Here is a 26,551-nt window from a genome sequence, read left to right as displayed (position 1 = left end):
TGTAGCCTTGAGCAGAGCTCAGGGCCAGCCAGGGCAGGCGGGAAGCTTGGCTTCCTCCATCGCCGAGGCAACCAAGCCTCCTGCTGGCTCCAGCTTCGTGGCCCCCACCATCTTTGTGACAGAGTGATGGAGTGAGGGTGTGATGGTTAATTTGCATATTACTCTTTTATTTGCTAGGATTCTGCTATTCTTTATGCTAAAAATCACAGTCTGGTATTGACACTGAGGCAATAAACTACCTTTTTAGTTGAGACTGGTACAGATCACATTGTGCAGCATGCTGAGTGGATGGAGGGGAGTCTCGGGAGGGCCCGGGGGTGCTCTGGCCCCTCTCCCCAGATGCTACCCGGCATGCAGAGCTCAGGGCTGCTCTTTTTCCCTTCGCAGAGCAAACAGAGCTCTTCCTATTCCGATAGAGACACTACTGAAGAGGAATCCGAATCCCTAGATGATATGGATTTCCTCACCAGGCAAAAGAAATTGCAAGCTGAAGCCAAAATGGCCCTCGCCATGGCCAAACCCATGGCCAAAATGCAAGTAGAAGTGGAAAAACAGAACAGGAAAAAGTCTCCCGTCGCTGACCTAGTAAGTAGCAGACACTGAAACGCAAGCGAGTGCCTGGTGGCTGCCAAGGGCTGGCACTGTCCCGCTCCTTTGCCTGAGTTATGCAAACTTGGGTTTCTCCGAGGCAGTTTGTAAGAAATACTGTCATTGAGAAATGTTTGTTTCCTTTTCCTTTCTGCTGCATCACTGAAAGATACATAAGCAGCAGATTTCACAAAAGTAAACTGTGCTCTTGATTCAGGTCTACTTTGTTTGTTAGGGACAATATTAGCTGTCATGGGACTCTTTAAATTCCTTTAAAGCAATTTCAGTATAAGAATCTATTGGTTGTGGCAGACTCACTACTGCTATGCTCTCAGTCCCACCTTCCAACAAAGACAGTGTAGCATAGTGGATAAGAGCCCGGCACTTTGGAGTTTAAATCTATCTCTGCCACTGCCCTACTATGAGGCTCTGGTCAGGTTACATAACTCTTAGCTTTCTCATCTATAAAATGGGTATAAACAATAACACCCGTGTCAGAGCACATAGCACAGTGCTTGTGGCATGCTACGAATTAATACATAGCTGATATTATTCATTTCATCCATGTCATCGATATTATTTGAGCTCCCCGGTAATTCATTTGTGTATAGAATAATGGACTCACGGTTGTCACAGCCTGTGTAAGAGCCAGTCTGAAAGCTTTTGGTTTGAGTAGGGGAGCATTTTGATGCTGATAGTGTTCCAGACATTGTAGTGCGTAGGGCCTCGTGTTGAGAAAGTTAGACTGGGAAAGCTTTTAAGCCCAGAACTTGAAAGTGGGTGAATGAGAGGCACGGTCTTTATGGGAGAAACTGGGTCTTGGGTTCAATGCACTTGCTGCTCTGTTCACACGTCCATCCCTTCCCTCTGTCTCCGCAGCTGCCACACATGCCTCATATAAGCGAATGCTTGATGAAGAGGAGTTTAAAGCCTGCTGACCTGAGGGACATGACTATTGGGCAGCTACAAGTCATAGTGAATGATCTCCATTCTCAGATAGAAAGTAAGTGTCAGGAGTGCTTGAAAATGGAATAATAAGTGGGAAATGCAATGGGATAGCACCACTTCCTCAATTTAGACCCTTTGTACAGCATTTCATTGGGCTCCTCCTGTGTGTGTGCCTGCAAGTTCTCGTTTTCTCTCTCTCTCTCTCTCTCTCTCTCTCTCTCTCTCTCTCTCTCCTTAGAAATATTCAGAAACTTTAAGAATTTTCAAGGTTAGGTCCTTATTATTTATTTTAAATAGCAAGGACTTGGCAAGTATCTGGCTTGCAACACCTGTTTCTAGAATACAATTTAGTAGTTACAGGTCATTTGTTATACAATGATATCCTCAACTTTACTGGTACATACATTCATTTGGGGTCATCAAATCAAAGTTGACTTATCTGTTGTACTCCTCTAGGTGGTAAGATTAGATAGGACCAATATATGAAAATTACAGGGTGATGAAACGTGGGCCTGTTTCCCCCAGAATAACGGCAGTGGGGAGGGGTAGTGAGTGAGTGGCGCTCGCGCGCACTGATTAGAGGTGCAGAGAAGGTCCGTTGCTTGGCCCGATGAAGGAGAGAGCATTCCCACCTGGGCAGAGTGGTTAGGACAGATGGGCTCACAAATCCTCTGGAACATATGGTGGCACTTACAGATAAAGCCACCTAAGAGATATGCCAACCAAATGCATTCAGACAAACTAACTATAAAAAGCATTTTTAGGAGCTAAGTGGGGAAATTGAACACTGACTAAATGTTTTATTAAAGATTTATTTATTCAGATACGATGAAGATATTGTGGTTGTGGTAATTTTTTTTAAAAAGAGCCCCATAATTTTTTAGAAATATATACTGAAGCACCAACAGATGAAATAATATGATGTCTGGAATTTGCTTTAAAATAGTCCACTAGGAGAAAGGGAGAGAGCTGCGTCAAGATTGGCTAGTTGCCGAAACCGGTTTGGCTCAGTGGATAGAGCGTCGGCCTGCGGACTGAAAGGTCCCAGGTTCGATTCCGGTCAAGGGCATGTACCTGGGTTGCGGGCACATCCCCAGTGGGATATGTGCAGGAGGCAGCTGATCGATGTTTCTCTCTCATCGATGTTTCTAGCTCTCTATCTCGCTCCCTTCCTCTCTGTAAAAAATCAATAAAATATATTAAAAAAAAAAAAAGATTGGCTAGTTGAAGCTAGATGGATGCATGGGGCATTCTTAAACTATGCTCTTTGCTTTTGTATCAGTTTGGAATTTCCCATAATAAAAAGTTAAAAACTTCATATGGGGAAAAAATTCCTATGCACAATGCAGGCACTGTACTGGGTACTAGCATAAAAGCCTACCCCAAGAACACATTGAAAAAATTAGAATTGGACATCTTCAGTGTCAAGTTAATATATTCAGTATTGTTTTAAAATCAAGAAGAGATAAAGAATTCTTTCATCTGCAAAATAACCCAGTCAGAGAAAGACAAATACCATTGATCTCACTAATGTGTGGAATCTCATGAACAACTGGAACTGGAAGCATGGATAATAGATACATGGCACAGGCTGGCAGGAGCCAGAGGGGAGGGCGGTGGGGTGGCTGGATAAAGCAGGCAAAGGTATTAGTAAAGAACATATATGCATGCCCCATGCACAGGGACAATAGTGTGGTGAAGGCCAAGGGACGGGGAGGCTGAGGGAGGAGGAGGGGGAGGCTGAGGGAGGTGAAGGTGGGCAAAGGGGGTTATGAGGGAGTCAGCAATAATGTCAACATACAAAATTTTTAATCGTAAAAATATGTTTAATAAAATAAAATTGAGAGAAGAGTTTCACATTTTAATTAAGAAACCATAGATTCAGGGGATTTCTAAAAATTCTGCATTTTAATTTAGTTGAGTAAATTACTGGGAGTGTTACTCTGTCAAGTGGTATTTTACTACTGAAGCATCTTCCTTGGATTTTTAAATACTAATAAGTTGCCATCTCGTCCTTTTCAGGGGCTGATGATGTGTCAGGCCTCTTTGTATGGTTCTTTCCCTCCCTTTCTTTTTAAAATTGGAAACTAGTCTGAACTAAAGGCAGACAAATGCATCATTTGAAGTCAGGATCTCTAAAAGCATTTCCCAGGGGGACCTGGCTGAGTACCCGCTTCCTTTCTTTGGTTTCCGGGCCCAGCACTCTCGCTAAACGGCTGTTCTCCCCTTGTGTCCATGTGTCCAGACTCACAAGCTTTGATTCTTAGCTGAACTGAAGGGAAAACGCAAGAGAGAACCCTTGCTTGTTCATCCCCTTCCGAGGCAGAAGCCAGATTGACCTGTTCACTGATTTCAGGAAGATGAGAAATGTGTCCTTGCTTTTTTTATTTCCCAGCATAAGCCCTGAGGAATATTTCCCTTGGCACCTGTTGTCCAGAGACTTCGGGGCTGATTTCCTCAGGCCTTACACCCTGGCTTTCCGATCGCTTGAGCTAATACTTTCCCCAGAGCAACCTGCACACGGGGCTGCTCCTTCCTGGGCCGCGGGAAGCCTGGAGCATCCCTGAGGCACCTGAGTCAGGCCCAGCGGCCCCTCCGACTCTCAGTGTGGCAGGTGCAGAGGAAAACTTAATAAACCCCAGACATTTTTGCTCACATTTTTGTTTTTTGTTTTTTAAACAAAACGCCACTTTTTCTAGCAAGCTATTTCCCTAATAGTGAACAGTTTTTCGCATCTAATGTTAATGTATTTGGAAATTCTTTGTACTTTACTCCTTTCCTTCCAACGCTCTTATAATTATGCAGATTAGTCATGTTCTCAAACTGATGGCTCCCCCTGAGCTTACGAGAAGCTCGTATAAAAATTCCAAATTTTAACAGAAATGATATAGATAGATGATAGATAGATAGATAGATAGATAGATAGATAGATAGATAGATAGATCTGTGATACATGTGCCCAGAAATCGATACCCGTTCTGACCTGGATGCAGTCTTACTTGGATGCAGTCCTGCCTGTTTTTAAGTGCTCTCTTCTCTCTGCCCCAGGCTTGAATGAAGAGCTGGTCCAGCTGCTGCTCATCCGAGATGAGCTGCACACGGAACAGGATGCCATGCTGGTGGACATTGAAGACTTGACCAGGTTGGTGATCTTTCGCCCTTTCTAGAGAAGCCCTGGTCTGAAGTTTACGAGTTAGGGCAAGAGCGAGCTCTGGAGAACTCCCTCCCTTCCTCGCCTGGGTTCCTCACCTAATCCCTGCTGGTGTCAGCAGTTTAGATGGAGGGGAAGTGGCCAAAGCTGCTCCTTTCCAAATGCATTGCTTGTCACAGCCGTCCTCCCGGTGTGATGGGCGCCAGGGCACTGGACCGTCGTAGGGCGCACCCAGGTCAGTCAGCGGTTCTGACCCAGGAGGACTGTGTGGCCCCGGGGAGTAGGCTCTAAGCCATTCCAGGCTGGCGAGTTTCCAGCGGATGAGCCGCCACGGGGTGGGTGCCACAAAATGGCACTTGCTGGTTTGTGACCTGACTCTTGATCGCATCTGCTATGCCCAGAAGGCAGGGACACTGGCATCTTTCCACAATACCAGTGCCACCAGATTGCTCTCACCGGGTGGGAGACTCCAGGACTTGAGTCTCTAGCCGGGCCTGGCTCCAAGTGCCTCTCTGTGAAGCTGTAACGGGTGCCTCCTTCCCCAGGGCACAAGGAAACAAGGCTAATGCTGGCCAAGGTCTTGCATTTGTTAGTTTTCCTTGTAGAGAAGCTGAAAGTATAGAAAGTACACAAAATACTGCGAGCATTCCTGGTATCTCACATTTACTTAGGCACCTTTTTATAGACAGTTTATCTGAAGTCTTTAAGCCAGGAGGAAACGGTTGCTATTAATTCCTGAAATGGTGTTCAGAGAGCAGAAGGCTCTCCGAGCAAAGAAAGAACACTGCTTGTCACAATAACATCAGGCATTGGCCACGTGACCCACCACCATCCTATAGGAGCTTGAAAATGTGTATGGTGAAATGGCTCCTGCGGACCCCTTCTCGGTGTGGAACGCTGGGAAAAATATTTTTCTAAATGCAAATGTTATAAAGATAGTGTGGGTGGCAAAATGCATGCCATGGAACTCTGTTTAGGCTTTTTTTTTTTTTTTTAAGACCTATCCAGGGGCAGCACGCTGTTTTGTGTGCTTTGAATATTATACTGCCTCATCCCTAACAAAAAGACAAAAACAAAAACCCAAAAAACCAGAAGGCCTTCCCGTACCTTCTTAGCATATTTGCCTGCATCTGAAATAACACTCAAATTGCAATAACACTCAATAATATTATTGCCATCTACAGATGTATTCAGGCACTGCACCAATAGCTATAAGATACGGCCCTTTTTGTCAATCTAAGAAATTTGCATGCATGTATTAAGATTATGGGAAACCACTCTTGAAGTATACACCCGGGATCTGCATCTTTGAAAAATAGGTGAAGTCTTTGATAAATTTATGATCTGCCTGTGGGAGCAGAGGCTTTTCTCTGCCCCTCAAAGCAGCGTTGACCTCACTCATTGCAAGGAGCACAGTGAGAGGCTCCTCTTCTCTCAATGGGTTAAGTTATTGGGATTGCAGTGTGGTGTTTTGTGTCTACTTTCAGATGGTGCGATCTTGGGAAGCAGGGCAGGCAAAACCAGGAGGTTAAAAGAAGAGCAGTCGCTAATTTAAAGGTGTTGAAGGCATCCTTTAAATTGTAGTCAGTAGGGAGAAGTTTTTATGTCCATTCCCGACTGCTGGGTTTTAACTTTGCTTATGGGGGGAAAGGAGGGTACTTACACGTCCCTCACGGTAGCAGTCCCAGAGCTTTGCAGCCGGGTCTGAACTGGCGAAGAGCTTGGCTGTGGGGCTTTCAGATTGGGCTGCACACTGGAACCCCAGGGACCGTTATAAAGTGTGGATGCCTGGGTCTGACCCCCAGCGATCCTGATTTAATTATCATGTGGCGTGGCCTGGGCATTAGGAGGTTTTAGAGCTCCCCAGGTGATTTCAGTGCACAGCCAAATGAGGACCACTGGTTTGTATGAAGCCTCTTGGCGACGTGCTCCCTGGCTCCCCAAGACTGGGGTAGGACACTCCCATGTGGAGCCTAATCATCCGTGCTACATCGTCTGCTGTCTGTCCCTGCCTGACTGTAAACCCCCTGAAAGCAGAGACGGTGCCATTCTCATTCATTGCTGCGTCCCCATAGCTAAGGACAAGGACTGCCAGGTACATAGTAGGTCCTCAATAACGATTGTTGATAAAAAGGAGTCCTTTAGGGCTTTCCTATAAATAACCGATGAGTACCTTTTAATTGTATGGACTGAAACTCTTTTCCCTCCTTTGTTTAAAATGTTAATGAAATACACCATTTTTAAAACTTATTATTAAGCATAGTTGTTATACAATCTTATATTGGTTATATTAGTTTCTGTACAATATAGTGATTCGACAATTTTATACCTTACAATGTGATCACTCCACTAATTCTAGTAATCATTTGTCACTGTGCAAACTTGTCACAATATTGTCGACTATATTCCCCTCCCCCTTTTCACCCATCCACCTAACCCATGCCTTTTGGTCATCATCTCTTTGGTCTCTGTTTCTATGAATCTATTTTTGTTTTATTTATTTGTTTTGTTTTTAGATTCTACATATAAGTGAAACCATATGGTATTTGTATTTCTCTGTCTGGCTTATTTCACTTAGCCTAATGGCCTCTATCAGTGATGGCGAACCTTTTGAGCTCGGCGTGTCAGCATTTTGAAAAACCCTAACTTAACTCTGGTGCCGTGTCACATATAGAAATTTTTTGATATTTGCAACCATAGTAAAACAAAGACTTATATTTTTGATATTTATTTTATATATTTAAATGCCATTTAACAAAGAAAAATCAACCAACAAAATGAGTTCGCGTGTCACCTCTGACACGCGTGTCATAGGTTCACCATCACTGCTCTAGATCCATCCATGTTGTCACAGATGGCAAGATTTTATTCTTTTTTATTGCTGCATAATATTTATGTGGTGTGTGTGTGTGTGTGTGTGTGTGTGTACCACATCCTTATCCATTCATCTATTGATGGACACCTAGGTTGCTTCCATAGCTTGGCTGTTGTAAATAATGCTGCAATGAACATACGGGTGTTCATTGAATTAGTGTTCTCATTTTCTTTGGGGAAGTACTCATAAGTGGAATTGCTGGGTTGTATGGTATATCTGTTTTCAACCTTGTATATATCTCTCAAAATAATACCCAATTTTAAATATTTCCCAAAGCAATATTCTATCTGTTCTTTTCTTCTTTCTCAGAAAAAAACCCTAACTCTGTGTGTGCATACACGTGTGTGTGTGCGCATACACTCATAGATACATATTTTAAAACTGCCATAAGAACTAGAATTCAGTTAGCAATAGTGGAATCTTAGCTCACTGTGCATCAAACTATTTCTTGAACTGAATTTGTTAAGGGGGGCCCAGGAGCTACTTTATGAATATGATCAAGATTCTTTTATACATAGAATTAGGGCCATGAGTTGGTCTGTTAAAGACCTTTTTTTTTTTTTTTTTTTTTTTAGGGATAGAGGGTATCTTTTTCTTGAGTTTCTTTATTCTTAAATGAATATTACCAATTATTTGTGGGCTGTTGACTGTGGCTAGGACTCTATTGTGACTTCCCTGTTTCTGAACGCATTTGTGGTTTCTGTACCATAGATATGAGACATTCTGCATAGAACAGCGAGTTAAACTTGACGTCATTGACCGCCCAGATGAGGGCAGCACACAAAACTGCCCGATCCTTTGGGTACAGCTGGGAGACACACCCCGAGATGCTTTTCTCTTGCCAAATTTACAATTTCCTAATATCCTTATCTTTCTTCAAAACACGTGTCTTTTGCAGCCTTCAGACCCCACCATTCTCTGAGAAGACGGTTAATTAGTGCCCATGTAAGTGATAGAAGCAGCTTAGCCATTCCTCCCACCTTTTCCACCGACCACCTGCTGGGTGGTCCACACTTTGGGCTCAAAGGCCTTAGTAGGCCTGGATGAATAAGAAGATTCACCCCATCCTACCCCTACCCTCACTGACACGATCATGCCCTTTGGACTATTTGAGGGGGGAAAAGTATAGAAACATGGGCATTCTTGACATCTACAAAAGCCTACCATTTGCTAGGAAGACATTAGCTTTGTAAGAATGGAGTTAGATTGCTGGCTTCCGATTCCTGTCAGGAGCCTTGCCGATGCGTGTGTCTGTGTACACGTGTTCAGATAAAGTAGTCACGAAGTTACTTTCTGTCACCGCCCCCACACCTTGTTTTGACTCTCTGCTTAGCACTTATTTTCTGTCTGCTCACTCCTTGTTTGCTATTTGTTCCTTTCTTGTCTCTCTCTTTTGGAATATTCACTCCGTGAGAACAAAGACCTCGTAGACAACCAAACCCCTCACGTCAGCAGCCGTGCCAGGCACATAGGGAACATTTGTTGAATAAATGATCCCAGAGACTTATCTCTCCTCATTTTTAAACACAGCACTTTAACCGGTCTGAGGTTAATCCAATGGCTCATTAAATAAAAGGACTTGGGCATAGAAAACTGAAAAGGGAAAATCCATTTGAATTAAGATCTATTTCTTGATTTCACTATGAGTAACTGAACCTCAGTTTGGAGGATGTTTTAGCTGTTGATTGGAAAGCAGCTTGGATCTTCCCCCTTCACACTAACCAGTTGATTTATTAATTTTGCAGACATGCCGAAAGTCAGCAAAAGCACATGGCAGAGAAAATGCCTGCGAAGTGAAGAGGAGCCATCCCATCAGAGGACACGCTAGACGTCTTTTTGCTTCTGTGGTTGTAAAAATGCTGTTGTGCAAGGTGGCGCAGAAACAAACAAACATCAGTGTTCGTCATTGATAATGTCTGAAGCTTCATGTCCAGTGATTGGCCTTTGCTTCTTTTTCTTTCTTTTTTTTCCCCACATTTTACCAGATGAATTTAATTGACATTTTTGGAGCATTACACCCCAAAACTGCAGGGCACACATTCCCCTCAACTCACATGGAACACCCTCTAGGACAGACCACATATTAAGCCACAAAACAAGCTTAAATGAACTTAAAAAGATTTAAATCATTCCACACACCTCCCACCCCACCCCCAGCCACAATGGCATGAAAGTAGAAATCAATTAAAAAAAAACACACCTGAAAAACACACAAACACATGGAGGCTAAATAACACGCTACCAAACAGTGAATAGGCTAACAATGAGACCAAGGAAGAAATCAAAAGATACCTTGATCCCTGGCTGTTGTGGCTCAGTTAGTTGAGTGCCATCCAGTTAAATTCCGGGTCAGGGCACATGCCCGGGTTGTGGGCTCAATCCCCAGTAGGAGGCGTGCAAGAGGCAGCCAATATGAAACATCTCTCATATTGATGTTTCTCTCTCTTTCTCTTTTCCTCTCCTTCCTCTCTCTCTAAAATCAATAAAAACATTTTTTTAAAATAAAGATACCTCAAGACAAGTAAAATAAGAACAAAACCCCAAATCCATGAGACACAGGGAAAGCAGTCCCAAGAGGGAAAGCAGCAACAACACGGGCCCACCTCAAGAAACAAGAAAGTTTCAAACCAGCAATGGAACCTTTCACCAGAAGGCAGGTTTTGAATGAGCCCATTGGATTATTTTAAAATGTGTACCATGATCTTCATTGGATTGATTGATTGTTATTATGGAAGTATTCTTTTTTTTTTTTAGTGAGTAAAGTTCACCAAACATAAAAACTACTTTAAAATGAAAAATCCAGTAGCATTTGATACATTTACAATGTTGTGTGATGATCACTTCTATCTAGTTCCAAAACGTTTCATCACCCCAAAAGGCGACCACATACCCATGAAATGGTCACTCCTCATGCCCACCCACAGTCACTGTCAGCCATTTGTCTGATTTCTGTCTCTATGGATTTTCTTATTCTGGAAGTTTCATATAAAAGGAATCACACAATAGAAAAGACAAGTTTTCCCTTAAAAGCATAATGATAGGCAGACCCCTACTAAAATTGAAGAGTAGGTGGTACACAAAATTAAATTCAGAGAAGGAAAATCAATTTCACAAGAGAGCACTTCATCTTGAAGTCTTCATCATGTGACGTAGGCCAGGAGTTGATTAATTCCAGGTTTGCTGAAAGCCCAGAAACAGTGTCCACAAGCTGGAGTTTTGTGCAGCCTGTTCTGCTCCTTAGTCTCCAGAACTCTCGTTCGCTGTCCTTGAATTTGTTTTTCCTGATACTTGGATAGATTCCTGTAGACCAAGGTTGCTACTTTCAGCACACTTTTTAGGTCTTCTTCATTCTAAGTTAGTTGGTCTTTGCTTTCCATCTGATCGACTTTTGTGCCTCTATTTAATAAAAATTCCACCATTTGCTCTTTGCTTTCCTTTAGACTCTAAAGGAAATTTGCTCTTTGCTTTTCTTTAGGCTCCTTAAGTGAAAGTGGTCCGAGGTCATCCTCGTGTCTTTCTTCCATATCTGCCTTGTGTGAAAGCAGCTCTTCTACTATAGCTATATTTTGACCACTGGCAGCACAGTGGAGAGCAGTGTTGCCGTCGATGCCCACTGCATTTGGACCAGCACCATGGTCTAACAGAAGAGTTGCCCAGTCCTCTTCCTGGCATCGTATGGCCTTAATGAGAGCTGTTCTGTTTTCATTGTTACAGGGGTACAACAGGCATTTTCCGTCTGCTAGGAGGGAGAGTAGCCATTCCCAGATGGCCATTGGCGCAGGCCGGATGTAGAGCAGCCCTGTTCTTCTTGTCTCTATCATTCACGCCACTTCACCTGAACAAGACAATTCTTCACTCTCCATACGTTGCCCAGGCCGGCAGTTTTGTGCATAGGCATTTTCTGTTGGCTAGGGGAGAGAGTGGCCACTCCCAGATGGCCATTGGCACAAGCCAGACCTAGAGCAGTCTTTTTCTTCTTATCTCTGGCATTCAAGCCACTTCACCTGTTCTGCTCCTTAGTCTCCAGAACTCTCGTTCGCTGTCCTTGAATTTGTTTTTCCTGATACTTGGATAGATTCCTGTAGACCAAGATTGCTACTTTCAGCACACTTTTTAGGTCTTCTTCATTCTAAGTTAGTTGGTCTTTGCTTTCCATCTGATTGACTTTTGTGCCTCTATTTAATAAAAATTCCACCATTTGCTCTTTGCTTTCCTTTAGACTCTAAAGGAAATTTGCTCTTTGCTTTCCTTTAGGCTCCTTAAGTGAAAGTGGTCCGAGGTCATCCTCGTGTCTTTCTTCCATATCTGCCTTGTGTGAAAGCAGCTCTTCTACTATAGCTATATTTTGACCAGTGGCAGCACAATGGAGAGCAGTGTTGCCGTCGATTTCTGTCTGCTAGGAGGGAGAGTAGCCATTCCCAGATGGCCATTGGCGCAGGCCGGATGTAGAGCAGCCCTGTTCTTCTTGTCTCTATCATTCAAGCCACTTCACCTAACAAGACAATTCTTTACTCTCCATACGTTGCCCAGGCCGGCAGTTTTGTGAACAGGCATTTTCTGTTGGCTAGGAGGGAGAGTGGCCACTCCCAGATGGCCATTGGCACAGGCCAGACCTAGAGCAGTCCTTTTTTACCCTTACCTCTATCATTCAAGCCACTTCACCTGAACAAGAGAATTTTTCACTTTCCATATGTTGCCTGGGCCGGCAGCTTTGTGGATCTTTCCCAGATTTTTGTCTGGAATGTGGTAGTGAGCCCTCTGTCTCCCACGCCACTCCTCCCGGGCTGGCGGAGGAGCCCAAGGGCAACACGTCCAGCCTCCTCCGAAAGGTAAACCTCTCTTTCACACCAGAGCCCACGAGCTTCAGAGAAGCCTTGCCTTCCCTCCGCTTTTCTCGACTCCTGAGCCCAATACTCTCTCTAGATAAGCCGACCACCTCACGCCACAGCATTCAAGCAGGGCAGTTTCCTGGCCTTTGCTTCTTAATTTATTTTAATTTTTTTTACTGTGCCACTAAATAGCAGGCATTTTAATAAAATATTGTTACAGAAATGTACAGTGCTTACACCATCACAAAATCCAAAAGGGTAGTTTTTATTTTTATTTGTTTAGAGATTTTCAGTTGGAGCAGTATTTTACCATTGACTACTTTCATTCTTCACTGTAGTTTTAAAGAACTGTAAATGACGGTGCTATACAAGTCAAAAATCCATGCCTGCCTCGTAGTGAAGTTGTAGCTCTCCGTAATATGTATATTTGAATCAGTTTTCAACATTTTGTGAATGTTGACTACCTGAAGTTCATTTTTAGATGTGCTATTAACATTCTGTTGGATTCAGAGGGTTCCTTGAAAGTTTTATGTATAAATATGTAAAATAAAAATTAAAACTTTGTTTCATATGATATGTCTTTTTGCTCACTAGCAAGCCCTACCCTGGCTATATTTCTTCCCTTTTCACTCTTCCTCAACCATATTCCCCACCAGGAATTTTTTTATAGTTTTAACCACTTCTACTGGTCTCATGAAGAAAATTGCCAAGTCTAAAGAAGTAGGTTACAGGTTATTTTATCAGTGAATAAATGAAGTGCTCTCCAGAGGACAAGCAATACAGTGATTTGCCAACAACATGGGGAAGAGTGTGTGTGGGGGCTGGGGTGGGGGGGGAGGGGAGGACTGCGTAAGAATTCTTGAGGGTATGTGTGAATGAGCGTGTGCGTGCGCGCGCGCGTGTGTGTGTGTGTGTCTGTGTGTCTGTGTGTGTGAATGAGTGTAAGTGTATGTTTGTGAGGGTATGTATGAATCAGAATGTATGTGTGTGTGTGACAACATCCAAGCTGGTGCTTCTGTTATTGCTCAGAGTTACTAATCTGGAATTCCAGCACTGCACCATTTCACAGCTGCTGGTCTTGTTAGGGCCCATGACTGCATCAAAATTCCTTTTACCAAATTTGCCACATGAATGCACAATGCTTGCACTCATGCTTTTCTTCAGGCCAGCTGTGGCCATTTTTCCAATTTTAATCACTTCCACTGGTCTCATGAAGAAAAATGCCAAGTCTAGCCCAGCGTGGCTCAGTGGTTGAGCGTTGACCTATGAACCAGAAAGTCACGGTTCAATTCCTGGTCAGGCACATATCTGGATTGCAGGCCCAATCCCCAATGTGCAGTGTGCAGGAGGCAGCCGATCAATGATTCTCATCGATGTTTCTATCTCTCCCTCTTCCTTCCTTTCTGAAATCAATAAAAATATATTTTTAAAAAATGAAAGAAAAATGCCAAGTCTAAAGAGTATTCTTCAGTAAGTAGAGAGCTTCAGAAAATCTAAATGATTAGCTAGTATCCATGTAGGTGTTATGGAACAATAAACTAAACCAGAAATGAACAATCAACATTCCAGAACCACCCACAGACCACCTGGTTGCACTCGAAGGTCCATGATGTAACCTGAAAATAGAAGTTTAGACAACTGTCTACACTTTCCTTTCTTAAAAATACCCAGCTAGATAGTGCCCTCAATGGTCCTGGATCTGTCTCTTGCTTCAACAGTGTTTGCATGGAACAGACCCCAGGGATGCCCCTCTTCCAGCGTCTTAGTCACCACCTTCAGAACCACCTCGGAGACCAGCCGATATAATGTTTTTTTCCTACCTTAGCTCCTTATTGCCGAACAACCATAAGCTCCCAAATTCATCAGAATTATTCCAACTGGATGGAGGCTGCAGTCAACCGCCCAGCCAGCCTGCATCTGCAGGCCTTCCACACCTACCTGCCTCTGGACGATGTGGTTCTGGAGGGCTGGGGCCACTTCTTCCTTGAGTTGGCGGAGAAGCATAAGGCCTCTGAGCATCTCTTAAAGGTGCAAAACCATATCGGTGGCTGCATTCATCTGGGTTGATCCCAGCCCTGAGAATCTAGGCCTGGCAGCTGGGTGAGAATATTGGTCAGCAAGCAGTGACTCCCATCTTTAGCTGCACAGGGAACCACCTGGGCATCTTAGCAAGGACCAGGGCCTGGGTTCCACCCCCAAAGGTACTGATTTAATTGGTCCAGCATGTGGCCTGGGTATCAGGATTTTTTTTTTAAGGTCCCTAGGTAATACTGATGCTAAGAATACTGATGCTACCTTGGACTGTCTTCCTTTTTAGCTTTTCTTTAAGCAATTTTGAGTATCTAGTTTTTTGGTTTTTTATTAAATTTATTGGGGTGACATTGGTCAACATGAACATATGGGTTTCTATGTTACAACATCTGTATATTGCCCCGTGAGCCCATCACCCAAAGACAAATTCTAAGTTTTTCTAATTAAAATGTATAACTATTAATTTGGACTTCTTGGGAGAGCCTGTCTGGAAGAGTGTCAGTGCCAAGTAAGAGCGGTAGTGTGACCTAAAAACTTCCTCAGTGACATCCGCAGCCTGGGGTCCTGACGCTGGAAATCAACCCACCAATTCTTGCTAGAATTGCCCATTTTAATAAAAATTTAGAAATGAGTTTTCTCTTTGTCTTAGGCAATGTAAACTCTCTGGCTAGAAATATGTTCTGAAGAAACCCGGGGACTCTAAACTCTCCAGTTGTTTGAAGCCCACAATCATAACTAGAGCCCCCCACTTGGAGAAAGAAGACAATGAAGTCACATCACCAGGGCCCCTGGAAACACCCCCGGGGTCAAAGCCAGTCGAAAGTAGAAGAGAGTTCTCCCCACACCCGAGACCCTCAAAGGAGATTACACTTGGTGTCCCACCTTCCTTCCACACTTCACAGCCCCTGGCAGAGCTGTCACCACATGACTCACCTCCAAGGGGATTCTTTCAATCTTGGGTCTTTCTATCGCCGGACACTTTGGTTTGCTTCCATGTCTTGGCCACTGTGAATAATGCTGCAATGAACATAGGGGTGCTAAATTTAATTTTTAATTTAATTTTTTAATTGGGTCTTTCTAGTCCTATTGCTTAGGGCAGTGGTTCTCAACCTTCTGGCCCTTTAAATACAGTCCCTCCTGTTGTGCCCCAACCATAAAATTATTTTCGTTGCTACTTCATAACTGTAATGTTGCTACTGTTATGAATCGTAATGTAAATATCTGATATGCAGGATGGTCTTAGGCGACCCCTGTGAAAGGGTAGTTCGACCGCCAAAGGGGTTTCGACCCACCGGTTGAGAACCACTGGCTTAGGGGTTTTTGCAAGGACTGGGATTATTCACAACAGGATTCCCATCCGCACTGTTTTATGTGATCCCATCTCTGTAAAAACAAATTGAAACGCAAAACCTATTGGTTGTTATCTATTTGTATCAGCATGGAGAAAGGTGTGTGAGAGCATACATTCCAGGTTTTAACGTTGATATCTGGAGGAGTGATGGGGCTTGAAGAGTGACATTATTTTTTCCATAAGCATCTGTTTTGTAAATTATATAACAAAACTAGGACCCTTAACTAGACTTAATTGGAATGCTAGACTATGTGACCTAAGATATAGGCCCTCCTTGCTTCCCAGTTTTAAGAAAATAAGGAGTGAGAGTGCCCCAGCTCTGGGGCCGGATGGGGTAGGACACCAAAGCTGACTCACCATCTTCCTAGTGATCTGACTTTGAGCAAGTTACTACAACTCTATTTTACCTTATTTTACCACCTGAAAATAAGCTGTTTGGGGATTATTCTAAAGACTGAATAAAATAGTGTCTATGAAACCACCTGGCACCCAGTAGATTCTCACTAAATAATTGTTGCAAGAAGTGAATGATCAGGATTTGGGTGAAGGAGGAATTCTGTATTTTACCAGTTTCTGATTTAACACATCCTTATGGGATTTTTTTCTTGTTTATTAACCATTAATGTACAAAACAGAGTACACTTAATTAGGGTACTCTTAAAGCTTAGGAAGAGCCACACTCAAGGGGCCAAAAAGCCGCATGTGGCTCACGAGCCACAGTTTGCCGACCACTGACCTAGTGTATGGCAGAGCCACAATATGGAAGGAGTCTGCATTTGGTCTTTGAGCCCACTGCATGGGGACAACTGTCTGCTGTCCAGCAAGATTTGCCTCAGACATTTACAGGCATGGTTATGTTAGAGCCATTATACTGCATCACATTTTTTACAACAGCTGGCACTACCATAACTGATGCAGGTCCTTAACAAGGAAAACCATAGTCCTCTAAAAAAAGAGCTAGAACCCAAATCCAGGTCTCTGAATACAAACCCTCAGGTCTGTGTTCTTCACCGTCGTGCCACAATGCTTCTAGAGGTCCCACCTCCTTCCTCTGAAACATCTTCTCTAGGTCAGTGACTTAGCCTTTTTCAGTTTATGGACCTCTTCAGGTTAGTTCAAATCCTGTCCCCTCTTCTATGTTTTCCTTTAGCCATTGGGTCAGAAAGAGATTTGTCATAAACAAACAATTCACATCAGAAATGGATTTGATTATGATGCCAGAAACACAAATATTTATCAAGTGGCTACAGGAGACTTGTGTTGGTGTCCCACAATCCTCAAGACCACGCTTTGATTGTTTAGTCCCACAGCTGAATTCTGATGCTTAGAAAAAGCAATTACCTTTTGTACTGATGTTCATTTATTTTTTCTAAATAAGATATGACACATTCATTATAAGATAGGTTGTTGGGTAATGAGTTTTTCAGGATATTTTAATTGAGGCTTATAGTTCATTGTTGCTATAAATTAATATTATATTAAATAATTGATGAATTAATAGTCTGGCTATGCAAAATGAAAATTTCTGAGTGAGAATCCAAAAGGTCTTTCATTTAGTAGGACATAATTTACCAGGATGAATTAATTGGTTGTAAGAAATTCTTTCCCATCGCATTTTCTCTTCATACATTTCTCTGTTCTAAGACAATGCTCTGCCTATGGTTGTAACACCACCCTTGTTTTGAAAACCATTGAATGACCAGATGATTGGGAAGACAAGTGAAAACTAGTCTTATGAATTTGATACATATTTATGAATAAAAACCAGTTGAAAAAATATATATAAAAATAGAAACCACTGAATGGACTATCTTGCACCAATATACAAGAGCACAGGGCAGGAAAGCGACAGTTGTGGGAAAAGATATTTTATTTCCACCCTCCAGACTAGGGCAGTTCAAACTTTCTTGGTGATTATTTACAACCACAGTCTCTTTTCTCTTATATTCAATCGATACCTTATTTGCTTTTTGACTTTGCAGGAAATAGTGGCATAGAACCTGGCTCTGGTAAAGTATAGACAAGGCTGAAAATAAGTTCTTTAATTTTCTGGCTCATAAAGTTACTTCCTTCCAGATGTCTGTTAGTTCACCCTAGAATTTAGTCTGTAATGACATGTCATCTCACCCTGTGGGGTTGTTTTAGGTCCCGGAGCATCCCTGCGTATTAGCAACGGCATTTGAAAGGCAGCGGGAGCCCATTCTTCACCTGAGGACAATTTAGATGTGAGTGTTAAAGATGCCGTGTTGACTCTTACAGGCAAAGGGAAGAAAGGACTTTACTACATTCTCACAAAGTGTCCCATTCCTCTTTCCAGTGATGTGAAGGACTCTTGTCCATGTGGCTTTAAAAGGCTGGTTTTAAGATGAGTCATTGTCTCAGATGCAAATTAGACTGAGAATCAAGCACCAGGCAACTCCGTTGAGCTAACTAACTTGTTAAGGGAAGTCGTAAATGCCTTGGGAAGAATAATTAGGTGTGGGGATGTTTTGTATGGGACTAATGAATCCATCTCCCCGCAGTTCTGGCTAAATCAAGAGTGGGAGTGAAACAGTACAGTACCCGGGCCTTTTCCGAGTTCCCAAACCAGTCTCACCCACGCTGCCAGTGGGGGTGGTGGGTCTCTAGGGAGGCAGCAGTTCTCACCTCCTGGACCAGAGGCCCAGAGCAGGAGGGTGTGAGGACTGGAGAATGGAAGTGCGGTTCACTAAGAGGCCCTGAGAACCAGGACAGCATCTCATGCTCCACCTTTGGCCCTGCCACAGCACTTCCAATGCATTTTGGTGCCTGGAACCCTGTATCAAGGAGCCACCTGGTGGGTGTTGCCTCTGTGATAGTCAGAGCTAGAGAACTGCCCGGAGGCAGTGAGGCAGCCTGCCTTCTAGGGACCTGCACTTTCCTATGAGAACATTCTTCATCCCTGCAGTGGGACCCCTCAAGGCCAGGCCCACCCCCAGGAGGCCTGAGGCCTACAGAGGAATTGCCAAAGGCAGCCTTGACAGGGCTGAAGGGGCTGAATAATCTAGGTTTTATGAATTTTGTAGGCAATATGTAAACAATTAAATACCTCTTTTGAGTTTCCTCTACTTCTCTAACTGCTCTTGAAGCTACCTCCCCCAAACACTTAGGCAACAATCAGGAAATATAAATTAATGGGGTTGAGACAGAAGGGGCAAATCCAACAATAAAAAAATAAATCATAAAAGTTTTAAATTATGCCCTTTGGGGCCACACTTAAAATGTGTTTTCTATTTGCTCCTTATAAGAAAGAGTCCTAGATAAATTGTCATGGTTTTTATATCTAAGTTGTATTTCAAGTCTTATTTTCTCTCTCTCTCTCTCTTTTAATATTAGCCCAACCCCCTGATTTGCATAGCTGGTGAGCCAATATTGTACTAACAATGCCCTCCCCAGCCCACTAAAATAAAAAGTCTAAATGCCCACTTCCTCATTTTTCAAAGTACACACATGTGTGTCACTTCCTAAATTATACTCATTGTCAAGAATTTCGAACTATAAAATTATCCAAGTGTTTGATTTTATCTGAGGCAGTAACTGCTCCTTTAAAACATCACAGTTGCCTTCATTTCATATCTTAGGAGCCTCGTATTTACTAGCTTGGGCAAAATACACTTCCTCATTCTCAGAATTTTGAATTTTAAAGAAAACAGGATTATGCTGTACACCTGCAATTAATACAAAATAATACTGAATGTAAACTGTAATTGACAATTTTAAAAAAAAAGCTGCAAGTTCACATACAAATGACTCTCATTTCAGGAGCATGCGTGGATCTTTCTCTACTGCCAACTAACTGGGCCAGCAGCACTGTTTTCACATCACACCAGAAAGTGAAAGCCAAATCTTAGGGCTACCTCATATTTCTGAGATTCCCGACCCACAGTTATCCCCGGCTTCTTGGCTCAAGATGAAAGCATTTTCATCAGGAATTCCTTGGCTTCAGTTTCCAACCCAGTCATGCGAACTGTCCAAAAACATGGACCAGTCTCACCACACTGCTAGTGGGGGTGCTGGTTCTTGAGGAAGGGGGTAGCTTTACCTTCCAGTCCTGAAGCCCAGAGCAGGAGAAGGGAGAATGTGAGGACTTGCCCAGGGCAGACTGGAGGAGAATGGAAGGGGTATTTGATAAAGCTAGTACTAGAGGCAGCTGGGATGGAGAAAAGAAGACCATGGAAGGCAGTATGCTAATAGGTAGGTTGAGATGTGTAGAGGGGAAAGGAGTTGGACCACTGGTTATATGCATCTCTTCCAGAGCTGACATATACAAATGCACTTAGGGGCCACACTGGTAATACCAGTAACAGAAACAAGTTGGGTGTAAGACAATGAGAGGCACATGACCTGACTAAAGGGATTCACAGTCAAGGAAATACTATCTAACTGCTGGGCTGAACTGGCTTCTGCAGGACTTTTCTAAGATTTCAAAATATTCTACATTTGTTACAGAGCTCATTACTTCTGTTAACTAATGTTTCAGCCATATGACATTAGCCAGCACTGAAAGTCATTCTAAAAAGAGCCCCACAAAATGTATTATGTTTACAGACAATATTACTACCGCACTGCAGAATGACAAGTTTATGAGTGTCTGGGGAGAGATTCCTTTCAGATGTCAGTACCAATACTAGTCAAGTTCCTATTGTAAATTTTTTTACACATAATGTTGCCTCTTCGCATTGGCTTCTAGGAAGCAAAGCTCTAAATTTGCAGCCCACCTATGACAAGTTGAAGACGATGTGATTCCTAGCTTACTGTATTATCCCTTTAAGTTGCTACACACCTTTTGGGAAACCAAAAAAAAAAAAAAAAGAGGCATCATAAGAAAATAAATATCTCTATGTATTTATTTATCTTTATATGTATCTGTATTTTTATTTACATATTTATCCTTATACTAGAGGCCTGGTGCCTGAAATTTGTGCATGGACAGGGGAGAGAGGGGTTCTCAGCCTGGCCTGCACTCTCTCCAATCAGGGCCCCCTCAAGGGATGTCCGACTGCCAGTTTAGGCCCGATCCCTCTCGCGATCCGGAACCGCTGGATCCTAACTGCTCGCCTGCCTGCCTGCCTGATTGCCCCCTATTGCCCCCCTGCTGGCCTGGTCTGCCCTAACTACATCCCTGCCAACCCGGTTGCCCCCTGACTGTCCAGAATGAAGTTGGACATAGCCTGCCTGCCTGCCTGATTGCCCCCCACTGCCCCCCTGCTGGCCTGGTCCCCCCATAACTACACCCCTGCCGACCTGGTTGCCCCCTGACTGTCCGTAATGAAGTTGGACATCCAGAAGATGTCCAGTTACCTGGTCTAATTAGCATATTACCTTTTTTATTAGTATAGATATTTACTTAGCCCTCTCTGGCTACCAACACCTGGAATCTTCTAACTACGGCAACCAGGTACCTTCCAGAGGCAGACTCTATTTTGTTTTAGAAGATCAAGTGAATAAAAACCAAGTTCTGATGCCAATTATATACCCCAACCCTCTTTTGTGTGTCCTCTTTTCCATAGTTCCACTCTTATATTGTAATCAAATTCTATTATTTTGGGCAGTGGTAGCTACAGTCTTTATAACCCCAGTGCATGTTCCCATTCTTCTTCTGGTTTCTTTGGAGATCTCTTTCTTTATGTGGTTCTGCTGAGGCTGTCAGACTTGTGTCTGCCCCTTCTTTCACAGAAAGGAATGACCCAGGCAGTCACCCAGAATGAAATACCTAACCCCTATCCTCCATCAATAATTGGTTCATTAATGTACATGTGTCCCCAGAAGAACCAATCAGAAGCTTCCTGGGATTGGTTTATGAATACTGGATTTGCTAAACTGAGACAATTAGAGCCTGGCAACCATCTCATCTACTATGTAGAGGGAAAGTTTGCATCAGAAGCTAAAAGAGCAGCAGAGGTGAAAGATGGCCAGAGGGAAGGAGAGAAGCCCTGATGACATCCTACAAGTTCTTGGATTTAGTCTGAAGTCAGATCCTCTCCTTGACATTTGTTACAGCAGCCAATAATATCCCATTTTGCTTATGCTGATTTAAGTTGGATTTTTATCAGGACTGAAAGAGTCCTACTGATTATACTCTTATCTCTAGTCTTGTGGCCCTGGCCCTATCACCTCAATCCACCCTCCACAGAGCTAAGTGACCTTGTAATGTTTCTAACAAACATTGGATCTTGACATGTCCTTGCTCAGTGTCCTGAAAGACTATCACCCACAAGATAAAATATAAACCCTCTGCACGATATTCAAGACATGTTGTGATCTCTCTGTATGATATTCAAGACTTCTCATCGGGTCTAACTCTTGCCACCCCCCTCTCAGATTTTGAGCAGGTGACATTTGAGCTCCTTATTGATCCCAATTTCTCCCTGGCCTCCAGGCCTTTGTACATGGCATTAGTTTATCTCTGAAATTCCCTCCCCCTGCTTTGAGCTCAAATGCCATCTTCTCTAGAAAGTCTTTCTTTGCCTCCTTAGATAGAATTTGCTGTTTATTCTCCTCTGCTCCCACCATATCCTCATAGCTCCTTGAGAACAAGGAAGGGCATTTATCTGTGTTTCTTAATGTCCAGCTAAGCAAATGGCACTCAATAGGAGCGAAATAAATATATATTAAATGAGTGAATGAATAAATGTTCAATGCCACCTCATAGAGAAAGCCTACTCCTAATTTCTCTTTTTATATAAAGTTCTTCACCGACCAATTTCCCCACAAGTTCTTAGGCTTAAGCAACAACTTAAGACCCCATGTCTTTTCAAAACTGTGGTTGTCTTAAAAGTCTTCGAGATTCAATGTACTCATAAGGCCTGTGAGGAAAAACCAATTCTGAAGCCCATTCGATCTGCTTTATGAACTTGGATGAGAGGCTCAGGTCTAACTTTCCATTCATTGTTTACAAAATTATAAGCATCTCTAAGAGGAAAGGAATTTAATACACGATATGTCAGATGATCCACCACACTAGAGGAGAGCATGTGGTGAGCATGGACCACCCACAGTTACCTGAAGAGGTGTTAATAGTGGCAATACTCACAAGCTCAGTCACTATTCTTTGGGCTAAGTCACATGTGCTCTCACAGCCATTTCTATGGTATCTGTTGCCAACCATCAGAGTAGAATCTTGGACAGAGACCAGAACTAAAGTTAGATCCTTCTTGATAATCCTATGATGCAGAGATGCAGAAACTAACTTTACAGTGTTAGATGGCTTTCGTGACGTTCCAAAGGCTGAATCAAAACTAGGGGAAATGGGAGGCCACGGTAAAGTAGAGGTAGTAATAAGAATACCTTTCATTTATACTTTCTGGGGAACTAACCAGTATCCTGCTAGCCTCAAAAAGTCATTGAAACTTCCCAGAGGTGTCCAACTTACCATCCAGGAAATAAGCTAGACCTTTTCCCATTGTTTCATTATCTTGTATGATTTCAGAATTTTCCTGAGAATAAGGAAAAGCGGGCAGGTGTGCTTTTCATTTTGCAGAAAGAGAAATGGGCACAGAGGGATTAAGAAGGGCATTTCCCAAGGCTTGATAGCAGCCATGCAGCCAGGATTAGAATGCCACACTTGTTTAATTAGCCCCGGGGTCTTCAGAGTTGGCTGCCTACATAGCTATGTTTGAAACTACCTACTCCTCATATGTTTCTAAACTGACTTCAGAATTTGCCCATTATATTTTTAAAGGATTGCAAAAAATTATTATCTCCAGAACTTTCTAAATAAAAAGATTTAAAAATATATCTGGAATATCCAATTAAACATATCTTTTCTTTGTATCCAGTGGAATTTAAATACCAAAGCAATTTGACTATCATATCCTTTTTTAAAAAAAATAAATGAACAAGCTCTTCTTTAACTGTTGGAAATTTTGTGTCATTTATTTATATTTTTGTTGTTGTTGTTGTTAATCCTCACCCAAGAATGTTTCTTCCTTTGATTTTTTTAAAGAGTAGAAGAAAGGGGCAGAGACTGAGAAAGAAAAATATCATTGTGTGTGTGTGAGAGAGAGAGAGAGAGAGAGAGAGAGGGAGGTTGTCTCCCACACTCACCCCAACTGGGGTGAAAATCGAACCTGCAACTGAGGTACATGCCCTGCTGGCTAAACCGGCTAGGGCTCATTTATTTATACTTGAACTTATATTTTCATTCCAATTTCCCCTCAGAATTTAGTCCTTATGTAATTTTTAAAAACATCTTATTGATAACCCTATCAAACTTCCTTATACAAAAAAGGTATATAAATATGAATTTAAATTTTTAAGTTTCCTGTGACCATAAGTTTCTAAGTAACAGAATTCTTTAATACTGAGTTTCTGTTACAAATACTATTAATAAATTGATTTTAAAAAAACAACATAAATATATTATAAGGTTTGATGAATAATTATAGAAGAAAAAGGAAATTGTATTGGAAATACATCTTTTATTGAGAGGAGGTTGATTTCTTTTACAATTCAATCATGTACCTGCTGATGAATATTACTTATTGACAGAATGAGATATAGATTCTCCATCATTTCTATTCCCACTATTTGTATATATGTAGATGTAAACCTTAGGAAATGTGTTCATAAATAAGTAAGTGGAAATGGAGGGAGTCTTGCTATAACAATGTTAATTAATTATTTGAGTTCCCTTTGAATGATATGCCAAAATTTACATTTGATCTATTATCAAAAATCATTTTAATGATGTATCAAATGACAGCTCCATTAGGTTCTACTTGAATTTTGTTGACAGCAACCACTTGATCTGCAAACATTTATTAGCCTATCGTTAGAGCAGTTTACCTTCTCAATCCTGTCCCTCTGCCTTCAACAGTTTCTTCTTAAGTGTTTCTTTCCCACCTGGGGGAATGCATCTCAGTGACACTGGAGAGAAAAGCCATTCATTGCTAAGTAAGAAAACACTGTGAAAGGGAAGATGGGAAAGAAGCCAGCAGGACAACTTTCTCAGTGGCTCTCAGGCAGATGGTTCCTACCTAAGCTGAGCATCTGGAAATTGATTCCCCCAAAGCTATCCATGACCACCTACCCCTTGGAAAGTTTGTGAATTGTTTGGGGATAAGCATATTTCAGTTTGTATTAGCTCGGGCTTCCACCACTTTTGAATAAATCCTCCAACTGTGTGCCCCATCATTACACATTGTACATCAATCACCAACAATGTGTTGGGCATTTTTCTAAGTACCGAAGATACAACAACAAAGAAAATATATTAAATTCACACTACTGGACAAGAGAGACAATACTTATCAGAATTTGACTCCGTTTTTATATTGAGCACACTGGAACATGACAAGTCAGAAATAGAAAGCTCGGGCCATTGTGACCCTGAAACATGGCTGGCTTGTCTCCCCTGTAGCTGCAAGGACAGGGTGCCATGCCCCTGTCCTAAGTTTCCCTATACCAAACAGAATGCCAGGCACCTCATAAGCTGTCCATACATATTTGCCCAATTGAGTGAAGTTGGAAGTCAAAGAAAATTGTATTTATCTTTCTAAAGCAAGCATATCAAACTCGTGGCCCATGGGGCACATGTGGCCCACAATAAATATTTTTGCATCCCAGCCAATATAATGGTATGTAAGAAACATTTAACACACTGTTTGCGGGCAGTTTTTATCATGCGCTAACAGGTGGCGCGGGCCATTTCTGCTAATTTTTTGCGCAAATGGCAACGTTCAGTAAAATTATGATAACTTTAGTTTACGTATTTATACGTTACCCGCATTCTACCGCTAGTCTATAAAAAACGTATTAATATGTGTCCCGCGCTCTACTACACTCGTAGAACATATAAATACGTTTCCCGCAGACAAGGTGTTAATAAAAATTTCATAACTTAATTTTTACAATATCCTGTTAGACATGATCTACACTAATAAAAGAGAAACATGCAAATTAACCATCACTCCGTCACTCTGCCACTCCACTACACCCACAAGCCACGCCCATCAGCCAATCAGGAGTGAGTATGCAAATTAACCCAACTAAGATGGTGGTTAATTTGCATATGTAGGGGCCCAACGGCCTGGGTCTCAGGAACATCATTGGAAACCCAGGTCACTCCAAGGTAGACCCTGTGTGGGCCCTGAGCAGCCTAGGAAGGGCCTGAGCCAGGGGGCTCCTGGGCCAGAGGCTTTAGGCCTGGGCAGGGGCGGAGCCGGTGATTGAAGGGGGCAGGGGCGGAGCCGGCTCCAAGGGGAGCAGGGAGCGGGCCTATGCCATCAGTGGACATCCTCTGAGGGCTCCCAGTATGTGAGAGGGGGCAGGCTGGTCCCAAATTTTGTGCACCTGGCCCCTAGTTATTAATAACAAACCAAAATGTTCACTAATTATTGATTACTATAATCATATTGCATTCATTTCCCTTACACACCTTATGCACAGGTGCACCATTTTTCTCCACTAATACTAGCAGCAAATATTTTAGTGGCCAATTACCACATCATTAGTTCTCACTAATGATTATTCATTTACTTCGTCCTTTTGTATTCAGCATGTCTCTATTGAAATAAACCGACGTTTCTATGAAAATTGAGGCATTTGTTTCTTTGCGGCCCTCGTAAACCTAAACCTTGTTTATTTGGCCAGTGTTAGCCTTTGAGTTTGACATGCTTATTCTTAAGTGTCTGATACAGTCGTCAGTCGTCTTTTAAATGAGGAGTACTGCAAAGTTGTTCATAAAACTATAGCAGTTTTAGATCCTGAAAGAAACTTAGTGACCACGTGATCCCATTTCCCCTTTTCTTTCTTTTTTC

The 26,551-nt window shown here is 42.4% G+C and overlaps 1 protein-coding gene across 2 annotated transcripts in view; it reads left to right on the top strand.

Annotated features, from left to right (window-relative positions):
* LOC102759991 (schwannomin-interacting protein 1) overlaps positions 1 to 9,903 on the top strand; it is a 52,375-nt gene extending 42,472 nt beyond the window's left edge. For both annotated transcript variants that reach the window (XM_015565522.1, XM_015565518.1), the window contains exons 4-7: positions 388 to 585; positions 1,468 to 1,591; positions 4,585 to 4,678; positions 9,308 to 9,903. In XM_015565522.1, coding sequence (XP_015421008.1) covers positions 388 to 585; positions 1,468 to 1,591; positions 4,585 to 4,678; positions 9,308 to 9,359 — 468 coding nt within the window. In that variant the 3' untranslated portion in view covers positions 9,360 to 9,903. The remainder of the gene's footprint in view (positions 1 to 387; positions 586 to 1,467; positions 1,592 to 4,584; positions 4,679 to 9,307) is intronic.
* The last annotated feature ends 16,648 nt before the right edge of the window (positions 9,904 to 26,551 follow it).

This window comes from Myotis davidii, unplaced genomic scaffold (genome assembly GCF_000327345.1).
Source record: "Myotis davidii unplaced genomic scaffold, ASM32734v1 scaffold570, whole genome shotgun sequence".
In the NCBI taxonomy this organism is placed as follows: Eukaryota; Metazoa; Chordata; class Mammalia; order Chiroptera; family Vespertilionidae; genus Myotis; species Myotis davidii.
Note: the sequence above shows the minus strand (reverse complement) of the source record. Positions and strands in the feature narration are given on the sequence as shown.